The sequence below is a fragment of the Phodopus roborovskii genome, unplaced genomic scaffold (assembly GCF_943737965.1).
Source record: "Phodopus roborovskii unplaced genomic scaffold, PHOROB, whole genome shotgun sequence".
Lineage (NCBI taxonomy): Eukaryota > Metazoa > Chordata > Mammalia > Rodentia > Cricetidae > Phodopus > Phodopus roborovskii.
The window spans coordinates 6,945,326-6,964,685 of record NW_026125281.1 but is presented as its reverse complement, the minus strand read 5'-3'; the positions used below and the strand labels follow the sequence as shown (position 1 = coordinate 6,964,685).

Here is a 19,360-nt window from a genome sequence, read left to right as displayed (position 1 = left end):
GTGACCAACTGTAGATAACCAGAAACAAGAGATCAATGGACCAGGGTACCAAATGAACTGACATGACAAGCAGCTCCATGACTTCTTGCTGTTACTTTAGACAGAGACTTCACAGATTTGAACTCAGCTTAGATGAACTATGTCAGGTCCATGTTCAAATGCTTTGGAAAGGCAGGGATATTAGAAATCCCAAATACTGAATAGACTGCATGTGCAAATAGTTTTAGATGACAGAGAAAGAATGGCTAAATTGGGTGAGAGCCAAATGCATCTTCATTCCTTAAGGAACACTTACCAAACGGTTGATACAGAAAATATCAACAGCGGTCAAGCAGACAAAAGCGTGAGAGAACAACAGCAGAATCAACTGAAAAGACTTTCCATGTGTGGAGTGTGTATCAGGGTTGAAATGTTTTTTTTTTTTATTTTTTTCCTAAGTCCTATAATTTGATATTAATTTATAATATGACTGTTTTGGGGCATTAATGCTTTACAGCTCCATGCTGTGTGAAAACATAGGGGCAGCATACATTCATCCACTATGACTGAAGTTTGTGGCATTCCTGATAACTTCAATTTAACTCTCAGTTTAACACTGTAACCGCCCAAACAAGGCGGCTGCTAATGTATTAGGTATGCTTCTCAGAGTAAATCTAATCCAAATAAAGTCCACAGCCGTTTGCACTGGCTTGTGATGAGTTTGTTTTTAAATATAGTTTCCCGTGGAGTAATTATGCCCGTTGTTTTATTAAGTGGAAAAATAATATATTCATGGTGTAATCACAGTAGCCATAGTTTTAAGTGCTTGTGTATGCACTGGAGGGCATTCAGTATGCCTATAGTTTAAAAGGTCTCAAGCATTCCTGGTAATGGTAAATGGTACTATAATGTGTAAAGAGGGAAGGTGATCTCTTTAAAACATTTTATGGTATAGACAATCCATAATAATATGATTATGTTTTGTTCTGATTTTGTCTGAAAGTTTTAGAACCCCCTTTTAAGGCAGTGGGGAGATAAACCTTGTGAAGTTCAGTCAGAACTTACCCCTTCCTTGCCCAGAGCATGCTCTATGCTCTACTGAATTTTCTTCCTTGTCCTCTGCTTCTTTCCCTCAAATGCATTTGTGCTGGAACATACCTTATTAAATGGCTAATACCATGTAAGGACTGAAATATAGAAGGAGTAATAATGAAGAATAAGTACTAGCTAGCAAATAATTAGCTTTCAGATAATTAAACACTAAAATAAGTGCCCCTGGATTTAATAAGGAGGCTTTGAGTACGTTTTAATGAATTTAAATGCATTTCATTCCTCTCTCCATAACACAGTGTTAACTCTTTACATATAACTCTGATACTTTCCCACAGAGAAAACACAGGAAATGAAGAATAGGATTGTATTATCTCCATATATATATATATATATATATATATATATATATATATAGAGAGAGAGAGAGAGAGAGAGAGAGAGAGAGATGCTACACAAGGACAGTGAAGTTACAAATTAAATACCTTCATTTTCTTCATAGCACGTTTAAAAGGAAGAGAGACGCCAACAACAAGGACAAGACTTGTCATTCTGAAAGTAACGGTCTCATGAATAGGAAAAGTTTAAAGATGAGCAAAGGCAAGGTGACAGTTTTTATAAAAGGAAAATCAGGGCTTGAATTAGAGTGTTACGTTTATAGATGATCTTCCAGCAAGATCTGTGGCAGGTATTATTCATTGCAGGAAACCGGAAGGTATAATATACTGTAATAAGGATCACATTTTTCTCTTTGAGGTGATTTATATTTAAATGAGTTCTCTATAATCCTTTAAACTGAAGTGCAAATTGGTTATCAAAGTCTTTTTCTGCAAGGGTTGTTTTACATAATAATGAATTCTACAGAAGTTCCTCAAAGGGAAATATTGACTTAGGCAACATCACAGGGTATTTTAGGTATAGCGACGCTTTAGATTATGGTCATAGACAGTGCATCAAAACTTTCTAAAACTCTAAATTTCTATACTGAAAAGTGTAGGCAATGTAGTTTTTCTCAGTGTAAAATGTGTGCTATTGAAAATTTCAGGAAAAGTTGTTCAACTTAATCTATCATGTCTCTTTCATACTAACATGCTGGGGAGAGTTACTGAACCACTTTCAATGAGATATGTATAAATTTAGGTTGAACAACCTTATTTTGAAGCACATAAGATTAGAAATGTTCCATAGCTCAGCCAGGAGGTGGGAACCAGTTCTGGTGGAGTCCACAGGCAGGGAGCCAATTACTAGCTTTAGTTCAAGAACCATGGGTACCAGAGTGGAGGCATTTTATGCTCCAAATAGGAACCTCAGCCACAACTCTAGTCCCAAACAGCACTCAGTAGCTAAGAGTCACCTAGCAGCCTCACTTCAGAGAAGCCAGGAATGCAGATGTGAAGGAAACCTGATCTTAAGACCTACATATGTCACAAACCACACTTGTGGCTGCAGAAATATATTTATGTCTGTGAATTGTGTGCACTCTGTGAAAGGACCTTGGGATTAATCATCACTTTTCAAATTTTATTGTTCATTTGCTTGATTTTTTTTTAAGGAGTAAAATTATTAGTAATTTAAGTTATGTTTGAATCTCTGCACCAAACACACACAAGTAGTGTTATTACACAATCAAACCTAGCAAGGTCTAGGTTTGAAAAAGACACACATTTTGTATACCTAATGGGTCTCCTCTTAATCTCCATGGTAGCTCTACAGCAGCCTGTGAGCTACCTAGCACCTTAAAAAATGCAAGTCTCAAAATGTGGAGCAGCTCTGAGTTCATCCCAATTCTAATTTTATGTGATCATAAAACATTGTGCAGGAAAAAGTGTAATAACTGTCTTAGACTGTGGCTAGGGACCCCGTCATAATCCAGAAATAGCCCACTGAGTGCTAAAAGATTAATTATATAATTTGGCCTGTGGTTGCCAGGGACCTGCTGAATCCTTCCAGGTTTCTGAACTTGGGTAAAGACATTTCACAATATAACAGGAAAGACAGAATGTGGGCTCCGAAATAATGGTCTTTAGATTTTTTGTATTGTACTGTGGTTACTTTAATGATACGTGAATATTATGTTATCCTGATAGTACTATCCATTTTTGCTTTTGTTTTCTTACAGATTACTTAATATGAGATAGAAAGTTTCAATTATGATTCAACTACTGTTGATTGTTCCATTAAAATACTATCTGTTTGAAACGTTAATCTTATATCTGTTCATGTTTTCACAAGCAGCCTCAATCGATCAGTGCCGTTCTTAGCTTGTAGGAGCTGTTTGTGGCTTTGTAACTTAGTGACTCAGCTGGGGTCTCTCTGGCCTGCATTCTATGACTGATGGTGTTGGGTTAATTCTACCCTGTCTGTGACAATAGATTCCTTTCCACTTACCTGCCTCTGCCTTCTGTTGCTTCTCAATCTTCTCCAGGCGCCCTAGCAAGGAGTCAATTTTAGTTTTGATCTGGGTTAATTCTTTCTTGATTGTCTGTAACTCATCTGATTTCACTGAAAGGGGAAAAGTGGAAAGAAAACAAGACATCAAATTGACCACTTAGCACACAATTTATGTCACAGAACTTCTCAAGACTGTCATACTGGATTCCCAGGGAAGCCTCAGCTTCCTGATACAGCTTGTCATCCTGAAGCTGTGCATGTCTTTGCTCATTGGAAAAAAGACTCTTACTGACTTGAGAATCAGGTATTCAATCTTCTAACTAAAGGTCACATGAAAACTAAAAGAATCTGAAAATATTTCCAACAGAATGATGCCAGGTCTTAACTTACTCACAGAAGTAAGAGAATAAACCTTCAATGTAAAACTGACTTGGCTTAAGGAACAGTAATACCTGTGTTAATACTACTTTCAATCACATTGTAGTTTTATACATGTTTTATGTTTTGATTTTGTGACAGGGTCTCAGTAAGTAGTTCATGACAGATAGAACCACCACTCATGGCTAGACATCAGTGATATTTTGAGCCAGTTCTTTGGAGACCAATTGAAACAAACATTTGGTCTTGAGAGAATAAACTATTGCCTGAGCTCTTCCTAAAAGTAAAGCAACAGAGTGTACATACCCATCCTTAAGTCATAGGACAGGTGGAAAGGAAACACATAGGCAGTCCCTCTGATTTTTTACATAAATTTAACTTATGATTTATTTATTTATATATTTTGGGATAACATCACTATGTTGCTCAAGCTGACCTTGAACTCACCATCCTTCTGCCTCAACCTCCTGGGTGCAAGAACAACAGGCATACTACACCACATATCACCTCACTGGTATATGTGTAGCACAAGCTTTTCAATATTTAATGTGGTTTCTAATAAGAAAGTGGAGGCTGATATGGATAGCATTTTTTTTTTAATTTTGGTAATTAGTGTTGCTAAAATCAACAGATATGGGTTGGAGATTTAGCTCAGTGGTTAAGTGCTTATCTAGAAAGCAAATCACTCCTGGTTTTGTTCAGAAATGGAGAAAAAAGTTATAAAGCATGTGTGAGTATTGTGGAAGACAACACATATTTTGTTACCTCCTTGCTAATAAAATTAACCATTTATTTTTAAGGGGCTGAAGGGAAGGAAAATATCATATTAGAAAGACCATTATTTATCTAAGGAGGAAGGTTTGGGAAATGCTGTGTATTGGACACGATACAGCTTGTGCAATCATGATCTCACAGACAGTATATACTTGCCTGCCTTGAGCCCACATGAGACAGGGCCTGTCAACAGTCGATCAGAGATTGGCAAGGACCCTACTCCTGCCTGGTGAGTTATGAGCTATTAAAAGAGAGAGCCACTGCCCTCTGTTCTGTACCCACTCATGAATTCTTCATAGTAAGTCCGTGGTTACTCAAACACCCTGGCTAAACGCAATGGCCTGCTGAACAAAACCAACCGGCTTGAATGAATGCGGAAAGAGATGAAGCCAGCGAGCGGAGGAGGTTGTTGGTGTGGGAGGAAAAGCAGAGGATATGAATGAGAAAAAGACGGGGAGGCTAACAGAAGTGGGAGAAAGAGAAGCTGGGGAATGAGAGTGAAGAAGATTGTTAAAGAATAAGTTTAGTAGTAGAAATTTTACAAAAGTTAAGGGTATACAATATTGTAACTTTTGTGAGAAACTCAATGCATTGTCTTTATTTTGCTTATTGGAAAACCACAAGTGGTTTTTTATCATGGGTCCACAACAGACTCACCAGTACCTGAGCTTCATTAGGGATTTACTGGGTACTGGGGTCTAAGTACAAAGCTGTGCTGCCTCTCTAGGACACATGCATCTTTTTTATTTATGTTTATAACAACATCCGATTAGTTATTATCCAGAAATTCAGAAGAAATACTGTTGCTTGACTTTTTTTAGTCTTAAAATATTTGAAAAAGTAATAAAATAAAGTGAAATCTGTTTAAGTTTACATATTAGTCAATTAAAACATATGAAGTAATATACTATTTATAATGCAATTAGTTCTCAGAAGATAGAGATTTTTAATATCTGAAAAAAAAGAAAAACTTTCTCATTATTAAATCAAATTTTAAAGTATTGTTTTTTTCTTTCTAATGCAAAGTACCTTGTAAGGCAAAACTGCAGGAAACCAGAGTCCCCTGCAATTCTGTGAGAATCGCCCAACTGAAAGGAGAACACACTTAAAACAGTGACTTCCTCTGGATGTCAATTATTCCAGACATCAAAGTACCATTGCTGAATTGCAGCTAAATTTGAAAAACATCATGTGTCACTATGAGAAATTGATTCTGCTTTGAAGAATGATACTCATTTCCTTTGGTGGAGGCATATGATATAGTTTTATTTAAACCTATCAGATTTAATAGAAAATGTTTTATCTGATAACTGGTTTCAATGATGTAAAATGGAACTCTGTCTAGAAACTAATAGAATCTACTCAGTGAATGAGTCAGTCCTTTGCCTTTGTCAATTAATTTCAATTTATTCATCATATAAAAAACATAAATTGATACATCACCAACACCTCACATTATTAAACTTGGGTTGCAATGCACCTAAAATTGGGGTTTACATAATAGGAAACTGTAATTGTCCAGTGAGCCAAGGTTTGAGGTTTAAACTACAGCAGTATTTTGTAAGACTGGAGAAGATTTGTATTAATATTCCAGTCTAATTATTGAAGCTTATTGAACATTATTAAAGCTTATAAGGGCGCACATTCCTTTAAAACAAGGAAATCTACAAAGTCCTATTTTCTTCCAAGGTCCAACCATGTAATAATGAAATGAGATTTTAGTCTTGTACAATCTGCCTGGTGCCCCCAGACTTGAAAGAATAAAGTGCTGACAACCGGTCCTAAGATCAGGGCTGTCTTCCTCTCCCAGAGTCATGGAAGCCAATTCCTCACCTCAGTACAATGTGTGGAAGAAGGTCTGTCCATGCCCAGGCAATGAGCGACAGTCCAATGTCTACTATCCTTCAACAGTCAGTGTTCAAAAACAAATGGCTCTGGTTTTGTGCTCTCATAGCCTCTTCCCAGAGGAAAGGCCCCCCCCCACACAGAGGGGGGAGGGAGGCATCTCTTCTCTTAGTATTGCTCTAACTCCTGTCTTTCCCTTACTGTGTAGCCATTTCCTCTCTGCAAACATTTTCTCTGCAACGTGTTAGTTAATTCATTGAAACAGGCATTCCTTTGCTACTCAGTTTTTCAAGAATTTCAGAAGTTGGCAATGTTGCTAATTATGTTCTTTTTCAAAAACTGCGTGTTAAGTAAATAACACAGCTGTAGGTCCAATATATCTGCTTCCACTTTCATTCCCTCTTATTTAGCCTCTGCTTTCCACTTACCTAGACTTGTGAAGACATTTCTTAAAGGGGTATTTATAAATCATCAGCCTTGTAACTGAAACTTTCCAGAATCTCTTCCCTTTCTATAGCAGGAGAGATAAGTCTTAAGACAGTCCTGAACAGTTGTCTTAAGACAACCTCAAATGTCTTCCATATGATTCGAGTTTTAAATAATTATGATCCAGCTGGTGGCCCTATTATGGCAGGCTTTCTACCCTTTATGATATGAGGTATGACTGATAGAAGTGAGTCTCTGGGGATTGCCTATATGAGTATGTTTTCTTTGTCAGCATCCTGTCTTGATCTCTTGTTTCTTGGTCCTCTATGACTTGAGTTGTTCTCTGCCATATGCTCACCTACCATGATGCTCTCTTCAATGCATGGTGCCGAATCATGAAGAATCATGGAGAACCCTCTGAAACCCTGAGTGAAAATCAACGTTCTATGCTTTGTTACTTTGATATGGCCACAGTACATGAAAATAATTCATGTATAAACACAATGCTTTAAAATGGTATGTAGGATCCTCTGGAAGCACATTTTTACCTTTTTTATTCCATGTCTTCTCTAAGTCAACCAATCTTTAATAGAATAGCTTCCTGTTAAAAAGGGATTTGCTTCAAATCTATGTTCCATGGGGACATGAAGATTCTCCACCTGTGTAATTTCCATCCTCTCCATTAGAGAGAAAGGCACAGCTACTTAGTACCATGCTCAGAGCATCAATAGAACTGATGAGTGGTAAAAGGACTTACTACGATTCTTGCTGTTATTACACTGTGTTATTGTGTAAGCATATTTCTCTAATCAAAGACATTTTCTGTTTCCAAACGTGTATCTCAAAATCTAACCAAGATTTTAGGGTTTAAGACTTGTTTGCATATGAATTCCTCTTTCACAAACCCACTGAAGGCTGGGGTTCTCACCTGTAATCTCTTCACTTTTACTGCTACACCTTCACTGATTATTGATTTTTCTTTCACATGTCTGTATTCCACAATAAATGAACTGTTTTTACAGTGAATACTTCTTGATTAGGCACTCAGGAAATTCTGCAGCCCCAACGTGTAGTAGTTTCTGTGTGTTGTGATAGTTTTCCTCACCATTTTACTGATTGCTCAGGCTCCTGCCTTGAAGGTTTGTTTAGGGATTGAATCAGTCCTGTTTATTTAAAAATGATTTTAACAACTAAAAAAAAAAGATATTAAATCAGGTAAAGACCAGAGTAATTTGTGTCTCGTCATAATAAGCTTGATTCTGAAAACTTTGAGGTAGATTTTGGGGCATCTGTGGGACACAGGGAAAATTAAAAAAAATATACCCATCCTAAGGTTCTAAGACTAAATTCATTCTATGAAAAGAATGCCTTCAATTATTTTCTTTCTTTCTTCCTTCCTTCCTTCCTTTCTTTCTTTCTTTCTTTCTTTCTTTCTTTCTTTCTTTCTGTCTTTCCTTTTCACTTCCTTCCTTCTTTTCTTTCTTTCTTTTTCTTTTGTTTGTTTGTTTTTTGGTTATCATTTTAGCAATAGAACATTATTGTTCAGTGTCTGGGCTCAATAAACAATAAATACTAGAAATTTTGCAATGTGCATGTATGTGGTTATGGTTACTTCATGCTAGTTTTAACCAGGTTAACACACTTTATTTTCAAACCTTTGTGTATGTGGCAGGCACCAAATTTCATAAAATACTAATCTTAAGGGCTGACTGACTGGCAAACAGTAAATAGCAAGGGGTTTCAAAAAATATAATTATCAGAGAACTGTACCTGTGCATTGTCAAAATTTTATGATGAAAGGACAGAATGCTTTTGGCATCTTACTTTTTGAATTTTTCCTAATTCATCTTTAATTCATAACCCTCATGCCTGAGGATGAATTGCATATAATAAAGTGTGCATAAAATACAAAATATGGAATAGTGGTAGGGATTTTTAATCTAAAAGTAGTTAATATTTTCAGTCAACTTATTGTTAGAAAATTATGATTAAAAACTATTCACAAACAGATTGAGAAGTTAGATGTAACTACCGAAGATTACAAATTCTATCACTGTAAATTTATAAATTTTTGGAGATTATTTCTGTTTCATCCATTCCCAGCACCTGTGCCCTGCTCCAGTCTCTATTGGTCTTTATACTACTCTGAAGCTGCATTCACAGCCACTGGCCCTTCCTTAAATGTGTCAGGGAGCCTCACCGTCACTTCTACCTGGACTATGACATTCAGTTCTGAGTCGCCAACACTGAAGGTGCCCCTATCCCTGAACCCACTCTTCTGAAAGCCACCCAACCTCACTTCCTCCAGATGTTACTGCCTCTTCTTATTTCCTTAGAAGCCTATTTAACAAGGTCACAGTTGTTTTAACTTAAGTGTTTGATGTATAGACAAACAATATTAATGGAAACTGATTATTATAATTCTCCCTCGAAGAAACCGGGAATACAGCACTGGTCAGTAATGAGAAATTTCCAGCAATTGGGGAACTCCTACCCACAGTGGAGGATGGCAATAAAAACATTTATGCTCATCACTCCTCCCTCTCTACAACTGGATTCCAGGATTTCAGTTCAGTGCTTCCTTGTGGGTCTCTGCCTTTGCTTCCATCAGCTACCTGATGAGCATAGAGGTCAAGGCCAGGCTTGGGAAATCCACAGAAACAGCTGACCTGGGGGGGAGTCATGGACCAAAGACTGACATCTGGGAAACCAGCATAGGTCAGAACCAGGCCCCTGAATGTGGGTGTTAGTTAGAGGACTGGGCTGTCTATGGGGCCTCTGGTAGTGGATCAGTATTTAACCCCAATATACGAATGGACTTTGGGAGCCCGTTTCCCATAGAGGGATATTCTCTCAGTTTAGACACATGGGGGAATGCCTACGCCCTGCTCCAAATGACGTAACAGACTTTGATGATCCCCCATGGAAGGCCTCACCCTCCCTATAGAGTAGAAGAGGGATGAGATGGGGGTGGGTGGGAGGTATGGGAGGGTGGGAGGGAAAGGGAACTGGGATTGATATATAAAATAAGATCCTTTCTAATTTAAATAAAATATACACATGCTATATATGTAGATAAGACAGTAATTAGGGAGGGCTTGATTTTGTCATTATATTTTTCATTTTTATATAAAGTAGTGGGGAATTTTTCAGTGATAAGAGGATATTTCAACAGAAATCTCAGTGAAAGGGGGAAAGAGGCAGAGGGCATAAAGGCTAGTGTGTAGGACTGATATGGAGTAGAAAAGTATATACAGGATGAGAAAGCATATAGGCAGGTGTTTGGGGCAAGTGAATGTGGCTGGAGGAAAATCAATAAGTGGACAGAAAGTGTAATGTGGTAATATCTTGCTTGTACACATAAAGCTTGCCTGAAGGTGGTCAGAGGATGGAGCTTGCCACTAGCTAACCAGAGAGGTCAGGAGGTCTATAAAGACAGACAGGAAGTGATATGGTGGGAGGAAACCAGACATGAGGTTCCTAGTCAGAGAGAGGCTATGAGAAAGAGGGAACAGGAACCCACTGTCTTTTTTCTGCTTGGAAGCTAATGAGGTGAAGATGGCTTTGGCTTTCTCCTCTTTGTCTCTGATCTCTCAGCAATTTCCCCTATATCAGAGTCTTGAGTTTTATTATTTCGACCAATTACCAACTCCATTTACAGCGTAAGGTGTCAATGAATGAAGCAGAGTGGAGGGGTGGGCATTTGTTCTGGATGTCATGGTGTCAACTGTTTCACACCCCAGAGCACCATAGTGAACTGGAAGAGTCTTCAGGATGATCGGCAGAGTTGGTGGAACACTGAGGCTCTGAGACTATTCAAGGGAGGTGAGATGGTTGATTACACTGAACCAAGGCATTGGGTTTGCACAGGTAAAAACTGAGCAGCTGAGCATGAGACTATGAAGTTAATCAAAGAGGTCAAAGGCAAGGAAGAAGCTGGGCAGCTGAACGTTAGAGGTGGCATCCAGAGTTAATATGCACAATGAGTCTTTTCTATTATGAGTATATATCCTTCTTATACGTTTTAGGAGAATTGCTATTCGTATCTTCAAAGAGAAAATTTTCACCACATAAATTATCCAGCAAGAATTTATGAAACTTTACAGAAAAAGCAAGTATTTTGTTATAATAAACCCTTTAGGCCCATTGATTATAACTTATATTTCTATGTATAATTTTAATGCCTGGATTTAAAACTTCTAAATAACATCAGAAGACAGTACTAGCTCATATTATACATTAGCTTTTGTGAAAAGAAGAATAGTGGTTGAGAAAGTAGGAGTCAGTTTCCATAACACAGATAAAGTGAAATATTTTCCTAAAGTATCACTGTAGAATTCTGTTAAAAAGTAAAGTCATATAAAATCCTTGCAGAACTGTTTTCCCTAGAGAACATTTGTTTTGTGATAAATTCTATTACATCTTGATATAGTCAACAAAATGATGATTAGGCCTTTTCCTATAACATGAGATATGATCCATAAAGGACATTAGGCATGCAGTATGACACCATCTGCCTACATGTACAACTGTGATTTATGAAGTGAAAAATAGTTCAATTTATTTTAATCACCTCTGGATCCATTCTGTTTAGAGACAAATAAAGTGTCTGGGGCTAAGTCTGTAGATCAATGGTTCTTAACTAGGGGTGACTTTGCCCTGTAGTGGCCATGCTGCATGCACTAACTGAAATCAGTTTATAACTGGAGGGTGGTATCTAATGAGCATTTGATCTCTAGACTATACGCAATATGCAAGCTATCTTAATGTCATGCAAATAATTATTTTATGCAACATAGCAATAGTGATAGACCTTTGAAACTCTTGAGTTTCATGGTTAGAATGTTTATTTGACATTCCGTGTTTATTATTCCTAATATTATAAATCTACTTTTATTCTCTTTTTGATACTATAATACTATAATTTCTAATTTTAAGCTTTCCTTTTTCTAAATCTAATATACCCATCCTTGCTTTGATTCAAACCCATTGCCTCTTTTTTATTGTTACTGTGAATATATATATATATATACATATATATATATGTATATATATATATATCAATCCTTAAATATAACTGATTAAGTCTATATAATGTTATTTACATGCACGTATTCAGTGCTTAAGAATATTTGAGGTAAAAAATATTTGGTGAAAAGTGTAATCATCAGTTTAGGTTTTTTACTTCTTTCACTACTAATTAATCAATCACAATATTTAATTCAGGTGCTTGAATAAAAATGGGAAGTATTCATTTCTCTAATGTAAATTTGTAGAAAATTTACCTGTGACTTTAACTGCTTCTGCATCTGTATATTTTTTCCTTTTCTTTGTTTATTTTAAGGTGATTGAATAATTTACCAGACATGCAAATAGTTTCAAAAGCCAAACTATCAAGAATTTTGCTAAAATAAATTAGAGCAATTGTTATTCAAAGAATTTCTTAGAAATTGAATTACATACATAAGACATACACCATCATACATCCATATTTATTACTTCTATATGCTTCTACAATTAGAAAAATTAGCACAATCCATTCACTAACTGTCCATTAATTATCTGCTCTGGGCACCCATGAAGCTATCAATTGTTAATGAAATACAAGCAATTACATTTACTCCTCATGACAACTATGTGGAGCATGTGTTATTAAGGTTACTGTGTGGATTATAATAAAATGAAGGAAGCTAGGATTACATAGATTATGTCAGTCTGAGTTTATCTTTACTCCTAAGCCATACACTACTTGTAGTGAGCTGCCTTCTGAATGCATGGAATCTATAGTTGATGGGAAAAGTATGTAAACTACATATTATAAAACATATAAACATAAATGTATAGTATAATGAGAAATAAGTGAAAAGCTCCTACTACTTGGCAGTGAAACTTTCTCACACTATGATGTGCCCATCAAATCATAACTGTATTTATTAAAGGGTCTTATTTACTTTGGCTTTGTTATAGGAGCTCCTGAGAGACATGTTTTATGTATGAAAAAGGAGGTATATCAATGTGGTTGGTCCTGAGTAACTGAACTCATGTAAAGTATTAAGTAAAAATAAAAAAGTAATTATTTTATGGGATTCATTATTGATTTTTAAAATAGTCATAAGGAAATAGACTCCTGAGCTAGGACTAGAAGACATTTGTAGACTTCTGCCAGAAATATAAATCTCATTAAAAGAGGTGGTAGATATTATTAAAAAGCTTAAAAGTACACAAAAGCCTGATTTCTTTTGAACATTTAAGAAAAGGTCAGGAGTTGCTGCCATTTCTCTGATTGACTAGGTGTAGCCCATAGTTCACATTTGAGGTTCAACATAGCCAAAGCTATGGTCTAATCCAAATGTGAAGTAAATGAATAACAAAGTTAAAAATCAAAGCACAAATATAATTAGTAACATGTTCCACAAATATTGAGTATTACAAGATTTAATTAAGTAAGCTACACTCCTATAAAAATAAAAGGATTATATGTACACACAAATAATGAGCATGAAGCATTGGGCTTAAGTCTCTTAAATTAAAGATGAATACCTGGTTTGGATTTAGAGGATGTGGTAATCTCAAGACCAGAAAGGTCTAAATTTGGTCCCCGAGTCCTGTTACCCAAGCTGGACCTTGGATACAGAGAATTTATTAATGATGTTTATTTTAGCATTTGTAAGATAACACGATGGAGCTGGTGAAACATTTCTTAAGATGAAGGAATGCTTTCAACTGGCACTATATGAACATGAGGAAAGCCAGACATGGTGGCATATTCCTTTAATCTCAGCTCTTGGGAGGCAGAGGTAGGCAGATCTCTGTGAGTTTGAAATCAGTTGGTCTACAGAGTTCCAGTATGGTAAAGGCTACACAGAGAAACACTGTCTTGAAAATCCAAGCAAACAATGAAATTTTGAAATAACATTACAATTTATCCCTGAAAATGTATGGAGAATAATGAGGAAGGGAAGCATAGGCCAGATGCTGAACGAGAAACAAAGAGTCTGGATTCTTACTTGGTCATTGGTAGTAATTTTGATTTTGGTGTTGAAATTGGCAAATATGCTACTGAGCTAATAAGAGCAATGATGACCACAACATCAAGAAAATCAGTCAGAAATCTGTTAGCGTTGCCCTCATTATAAAGCCAAGAGAGGAGGGCAGAGATATGCAGTTGAGTTATTGGCAGGACCTGTGCTAACATGCTTTTACAATTTTACCATGGAAAGATTATGTCCTTCTTGAATGCTAGTAGAAATCAGAGATGTCTTATAATATATTATTTAGAAATCAGTTTGTTTAAAGCAACACTCCTAGCAGTATGTAATTACTTCATATAAAGTTATGAGGATAGCTGTATGGTGAAGGTCTCATTTCGAAGATGAGGTATGAAAAGAAAGTTGTTCTGGCTCCAAAATGCAGGTTAAATATGCCACAGCCACTACTATCTTCTACTCACAGCAACTTCATGTCCAATACTTCTAGCGAAACAATAAATATCATGATAGAAAATAAAGTGGGTAAACACTTTGTATACATAAGTAGAGTTGTTCCTTCAAGAACTACTAAATACATAAGTTGTTTGCATTTTCAGGAGAGAAACTAGAGATCCACATGCAGGAGCTGACAGAATAATGAACGGTTACAGGTTCAGTACAGTCTGGAACACCCATTCTGCTCCAGCACACTGGACAGTTGGGCCTTCCTCTCCTTTGATACCTACTTCCTGGAAGGAACAGAGTCTGCTTTTATTTTTCCAAACTCAGTGACTTTTATAAACTTAATTCAGTTTTCTAATAGGCTTTCTATAACTACTTTTATCCAATCCTCCTCACTGTTTTGAAGTCTCAAAACCTGAATGTGTTCATACTTTGTCATGAATAATGCTCAGTGTTACTTTGCCAAATGTTAATATTCCTTTGGGTGATGTTTGTTTTCCCTTACAGTGACATGGAGATTCAAACACAAAAAGTATTACTATTCATAAAAGCAGTCAATAACCATTTCTTGTATTTCATTGGGCTACCTCTAACTTCCCATAGATGCTTGTATCCTTTTACAATAATGGTTATGAATTAAAATACATTTTCCTGAAGGATATGTTGAGCCCTAATCCCTCAAACCTTGAAAATACCTTATTTGGAAATTGGCCTCTGCAGAGAAAGCATCAAGATGAGATCATTAAGGTGAGCTACTCCAGTTAGACTAGAGTACTTCTAAGTAGGGAAATGAATGTACATAGAGACACAAGAAGTATACTGTATTTTGTAGTTCAGTCTCAGACATCCTAGATGTACAGCTTCTAAATTCTTGTACCTTTAGTCTTCCCAGCTTCTGGTTGTTACAACTTTAGGGCACTGATACAGGAAGCAAAAATACCACCCAATGATCCAGATGGAAAGGTCAAAATAAAGCATCACACAAAGCAAAATTCAAGGTTAAGATAGCAATTTGAATATTATATTTTATGACATTTACAGTTCTCTTGTTTAGAGAATTTGCTGAAAGATACAAAGGCAGGCATGTATGCCATGCAGCACACTTCTCTGATATGGCCCCTGCCTTTGTTAATGATAGCTCTGTGATTTCAAGGATGTTTCTCAATGTTTCTGTCTTTCCACACCTATAGAATGGGAGTGATGAGAATATTCACAGGATACTAATGAATAATGAATAAACTTATATGTAAGACACTTGAGATAACAACTATCATGAATACTAATAATGGAATTAGGTATTTTCATCTCTGTATTCAGAAACATTCAATAAAAAATAAGTGCACATAGTACACAAAAATAAATGTAGAAAAACACTCATACACACAAAATAAAAACAAGTCAATCCTAAACAATTTATAGACTCACTCCCACCATGGAAGACTTTACATATTTTTAGAATACTCAGGATTGGACATATCAGCCTTCTCCCATGAAAGCAACTCTAAAGAGGATGTGTATGTCCCAATCTACCATCTATTTACTACCAAACATGGCTCTATGCACACAGGAGAAGACAATCTGCCTGGGTGAGTATCCTTGTTCCAGAACTCAGAGAAATTCTTAAAAAGATGTTGAAAGCAGTTTTACAGTTCTTATCTCCTTAGTACAGCTAGAAATTAATATAGGAAAACAAAAGTAACTGAACAATTTCAATATTGAGACACTAACTTCAAAACAACTTCAAATGACCCTGCTTTCCTTATGCTCCTCCTGGTAAACAACTAAGCAGTTGATTATATAAGATGGTACCTGTCAGACAACTGCCACAGCATTCACTGTCCTAAATCAGTGTGTCTAAGATCAGGAGGCCACATCTCCAGGGGTGGGGTTATTTGGAAGCAAGTATTTCTGTAATGCACTTTAAACTTTGCTACTGGGCCTTAGGGTTTGAGGTGTGGAGTTATGAATGTTCTGTAGTGTTGAGGGTGAGGATCAATGCTGAAATGCATACAGAAATGCCTGTGGCATTTCTGCTTGTAGAGGACTTTACCAATGAGCACTGGACAAGAAGTATACCGTACTTTCGATGCTTCTGTTTTTAAAAACATTAATATAAAAAAAATGGTGCAAACCTAGAACACAACTTTATCACAAGAGCCAAATTCAATTACATTTTTAACTCTTACTGTCAGTTTAAAGACATGTTAGAGTGTTTAGATGTTTCACCAGACATCAGTTTTCTCATACTCTGATTCAAAATGAAACTCGCACTGTCCATTTGCAGAGTACTTCAACATAGCAATTCTGTGCTTGCTCTTGCCATTGCATTAGCTCAGGCAACGTCTCAGTGAACTCCACAAACCAGACTCAGGTTTCTAAAAATCATTTGTAGCTTCTCCTTGAACTATGTCATAGGCCATTTTTTTTTTGCATTAAAAAAGTAGAGTAATTGATAGTGGTTTTTAATATTTCTGATGATGTGGCAGTATCAATGTCTTGTTGTGAGAATCAAGGGGTGTGGCCTTTTAGTTGTGTCTGCTATTTTATGAGTTTTCTGCCCTGTGGTTGCCATCCTGTAGATTTTATCTCTCTCTACACTGACACATTTCCTCCTGGTTAGAGGCCCCTAAGACTTAGGAACTAAACTCTTATCACCCAAGTCTCTGGAAGATCCAAAAGTGTACAAGATTCATATATGTCTCTTCGCCACACAAGGTTATACAAACTATATCAGTTGCTGGAGAGGGGAGCAGAGAGAAAGAGAGAGAGAGAGAGAGAGAGAGAGAGAGAGAGAGAGAGAGAGAGAGAGAGAGAGAGAGAGCCCATCTTTTAGCTGAGGTGCAAGTCATGCAGGGAACTCCAGGTATGCAGCCCAAGTCACCCCCGTGCTGCTGTGGGTTTTTCAGTGGTGGCTGCCCATGAGACCTCAGAACTCCTGTGAATAACCCAGCAGCCAAGCTCCTGCTGCCCCGATAAGTTAGCTGATTGTCTAAAATAGATTTGGACAGAATTGCTCCTTTGGTCTGTTATCAGTGCCAGATCTGGGGTGAATGAATATTTCTTTTTTTAAAATTTGTTCATCTGTTTTTTTCATATTTCCATAAGAGAAGACACAGAATTGTTCATCAATCAAACTGGGGTATTTGTCATCCATGGCATTAAAGGTTGTGATATGGAGCAAACAAAACCTGGCGAGCTGTCCTGGGGCATGCTCTGGGTTCCTGTTTTAGTCACATTCCCCCCCTCTTGCTTTTCCAGCTTCAGTGGACACCTTTACTCCGGCAGTTCCAATGTCTGACTGCCATCCCTTGCCCTGCCCCACATGCTTAGAGTACATGCTCTTGCCCTCCTCTCTTCCTTCATGTTTCTGCTCAAGTATTCCTGGGAACAGATAGTCACAGGCCACTGTATAAACCACAGCTCTCCCAGGTTCCTCTAAAGAAACACGTTCTTTCTCATAGACTAAGGGCAATCTCCTACTTTTTCTATACTAAAATAAAATTTCAAAAAAGACAGAAAATTTTGTTATTATTTTCTTTAGCAATCGCATCCTAATGCAGATGTAGAGATTTTTTTCTCAATCAGTTCATATGAAATTTTCTAATATACACACTTAGAAAGCTGGCATCTCTACATTTTTTTTCTCCCTCCCTCCCTCCCTCTCTCCCTCTTCCCTCCACATTTTACAGACATATGTGAAATCATGTAAGGACTGTTAGTTATTTAGGAACTATATATTCAGATGCATATCTCTCCCAGTAACCTAGGATAATTGTTAAGTTATGCTCCAAAAGTTCTATTGTATCATTTTCCCAACTTTAATCTCGATTATCCTAATTCCAGAATATGCAAAGCACATATTATTCACATGTTTCTCTGAAAAGAAAGGCTATGTAACCTTTTTAAAGTGACAGTGATTTTTCATTAAAAGGAACATGTTCTATTTCCGGGCTTCACTCTATCACACACCAACGAAGCTAAGAATACAGTACAATTTACCAGGATAAAATTCTATTAAATTCATCCTGGGTTACTTTTCAGGTAGCCGTTCACTATAGGCCTTTATCAATAATAGTTGCTCCTACTTTTGTTTACAGGGAAATAAAGCAGGTACTTACATTTGGAGCCTGATGAAGATGACCCGCCAACAGTAGATCTGGACGCCCCTTTCGTGGAAAACACGCCTTTTCCTCTGCGTGTGGTGGTGACAGCCACTCTGGGACGCTTCAGTGGGATGACAGCTCGGGGAGGGGGAGGAACACGCCCATGGTAATCAAACAGCCTTTGCAAACAGGAATGGTTGAAAGTTAGTAAAATGCCTAAACAGTCTGTGAAACACACGGAAGTACTCAGAGAGTAATTATAAAATTTTGTGGCAAGTATGTTTCTGTTCTTGTTTACTATTCAGACAAGATACTTACTAATTAGTTCATTTTTTTCAGAAAGCAACAGGATGCTCTTTCTGGAAATTAGACTGTACCTGACTCTGAACTGTTCTAACAAAGCAAAGGAGCTTTGATCTGATAGCAGTACGAAGTTTGCCAAAATCAAGCCAACTTTTGTCCTCTGATAAGTTTCTTTGTTTGAGCAAACATATTTACCTCAATATTGAGTGTACACTTTGGACACATATATAAATATATTAAATTTACTTGGACACTTATATATGAATATATTAAATTTACTTGAGACTGGAATGATGACACAGATCATGAACCAAGCAGCAAAAGAAAAGAAAAATCCTCAGTGTAAAGGGAAAAAGTAGAAATAAAACAAGCTTAAGAAAAAAATATAGGAACCATATTGAATGGTGCCCAGCCTCTCAGTGTGCTTAAGGTGATCAGGAGAAGCCCCTCCCCTCTTATTGAGGCTAAATTTAAAGGAAACAGAGCTAGCATGAGGGCACAAAAATGTCAACCCAAATATTAGAGGGAACTGTTAATTAGAACACTTGGTTACTCTGACTGCTTTCCAGGTATGCAAATTGAAATAGAGACATTTGTTCTGTGAGCTAGTAAAATGTTTTCTAACTCAAAAGAAAATCAGTAAATTCCCTACTATGACTAAAATAAAAGCTGATATTCACC

General features: G+C 36.8%; 1 protein-coding gene across 1 annotated transcript in view; it reads right to left on the bottom strand.

The window, feature by feature from the left end:
• Nucleotides 1–19,360, bottom strand: part of Ralyl (RALY RNA binding protein like) — a 519,057-nt gene that overhangs the window by 46,762 nt on the left and 452,935 nt on the right. Inside the window, exons 6-7 of the mRNA XM_051196821.1 lie at nt 18,392–18,555; nt 3,418–3,531 (exon numbers count right to left, since the gene is read on the bottom strand). Of these exons, the coding sequence (XP_051052778.1) occupies nt 3,418–3,531; nt 18,392–18,555 (278 nt within the window). The remainder of the gene's footprint in view (nt 1–3,417; nt 3,532–18,391; nt 18,556–19,360) is intronic.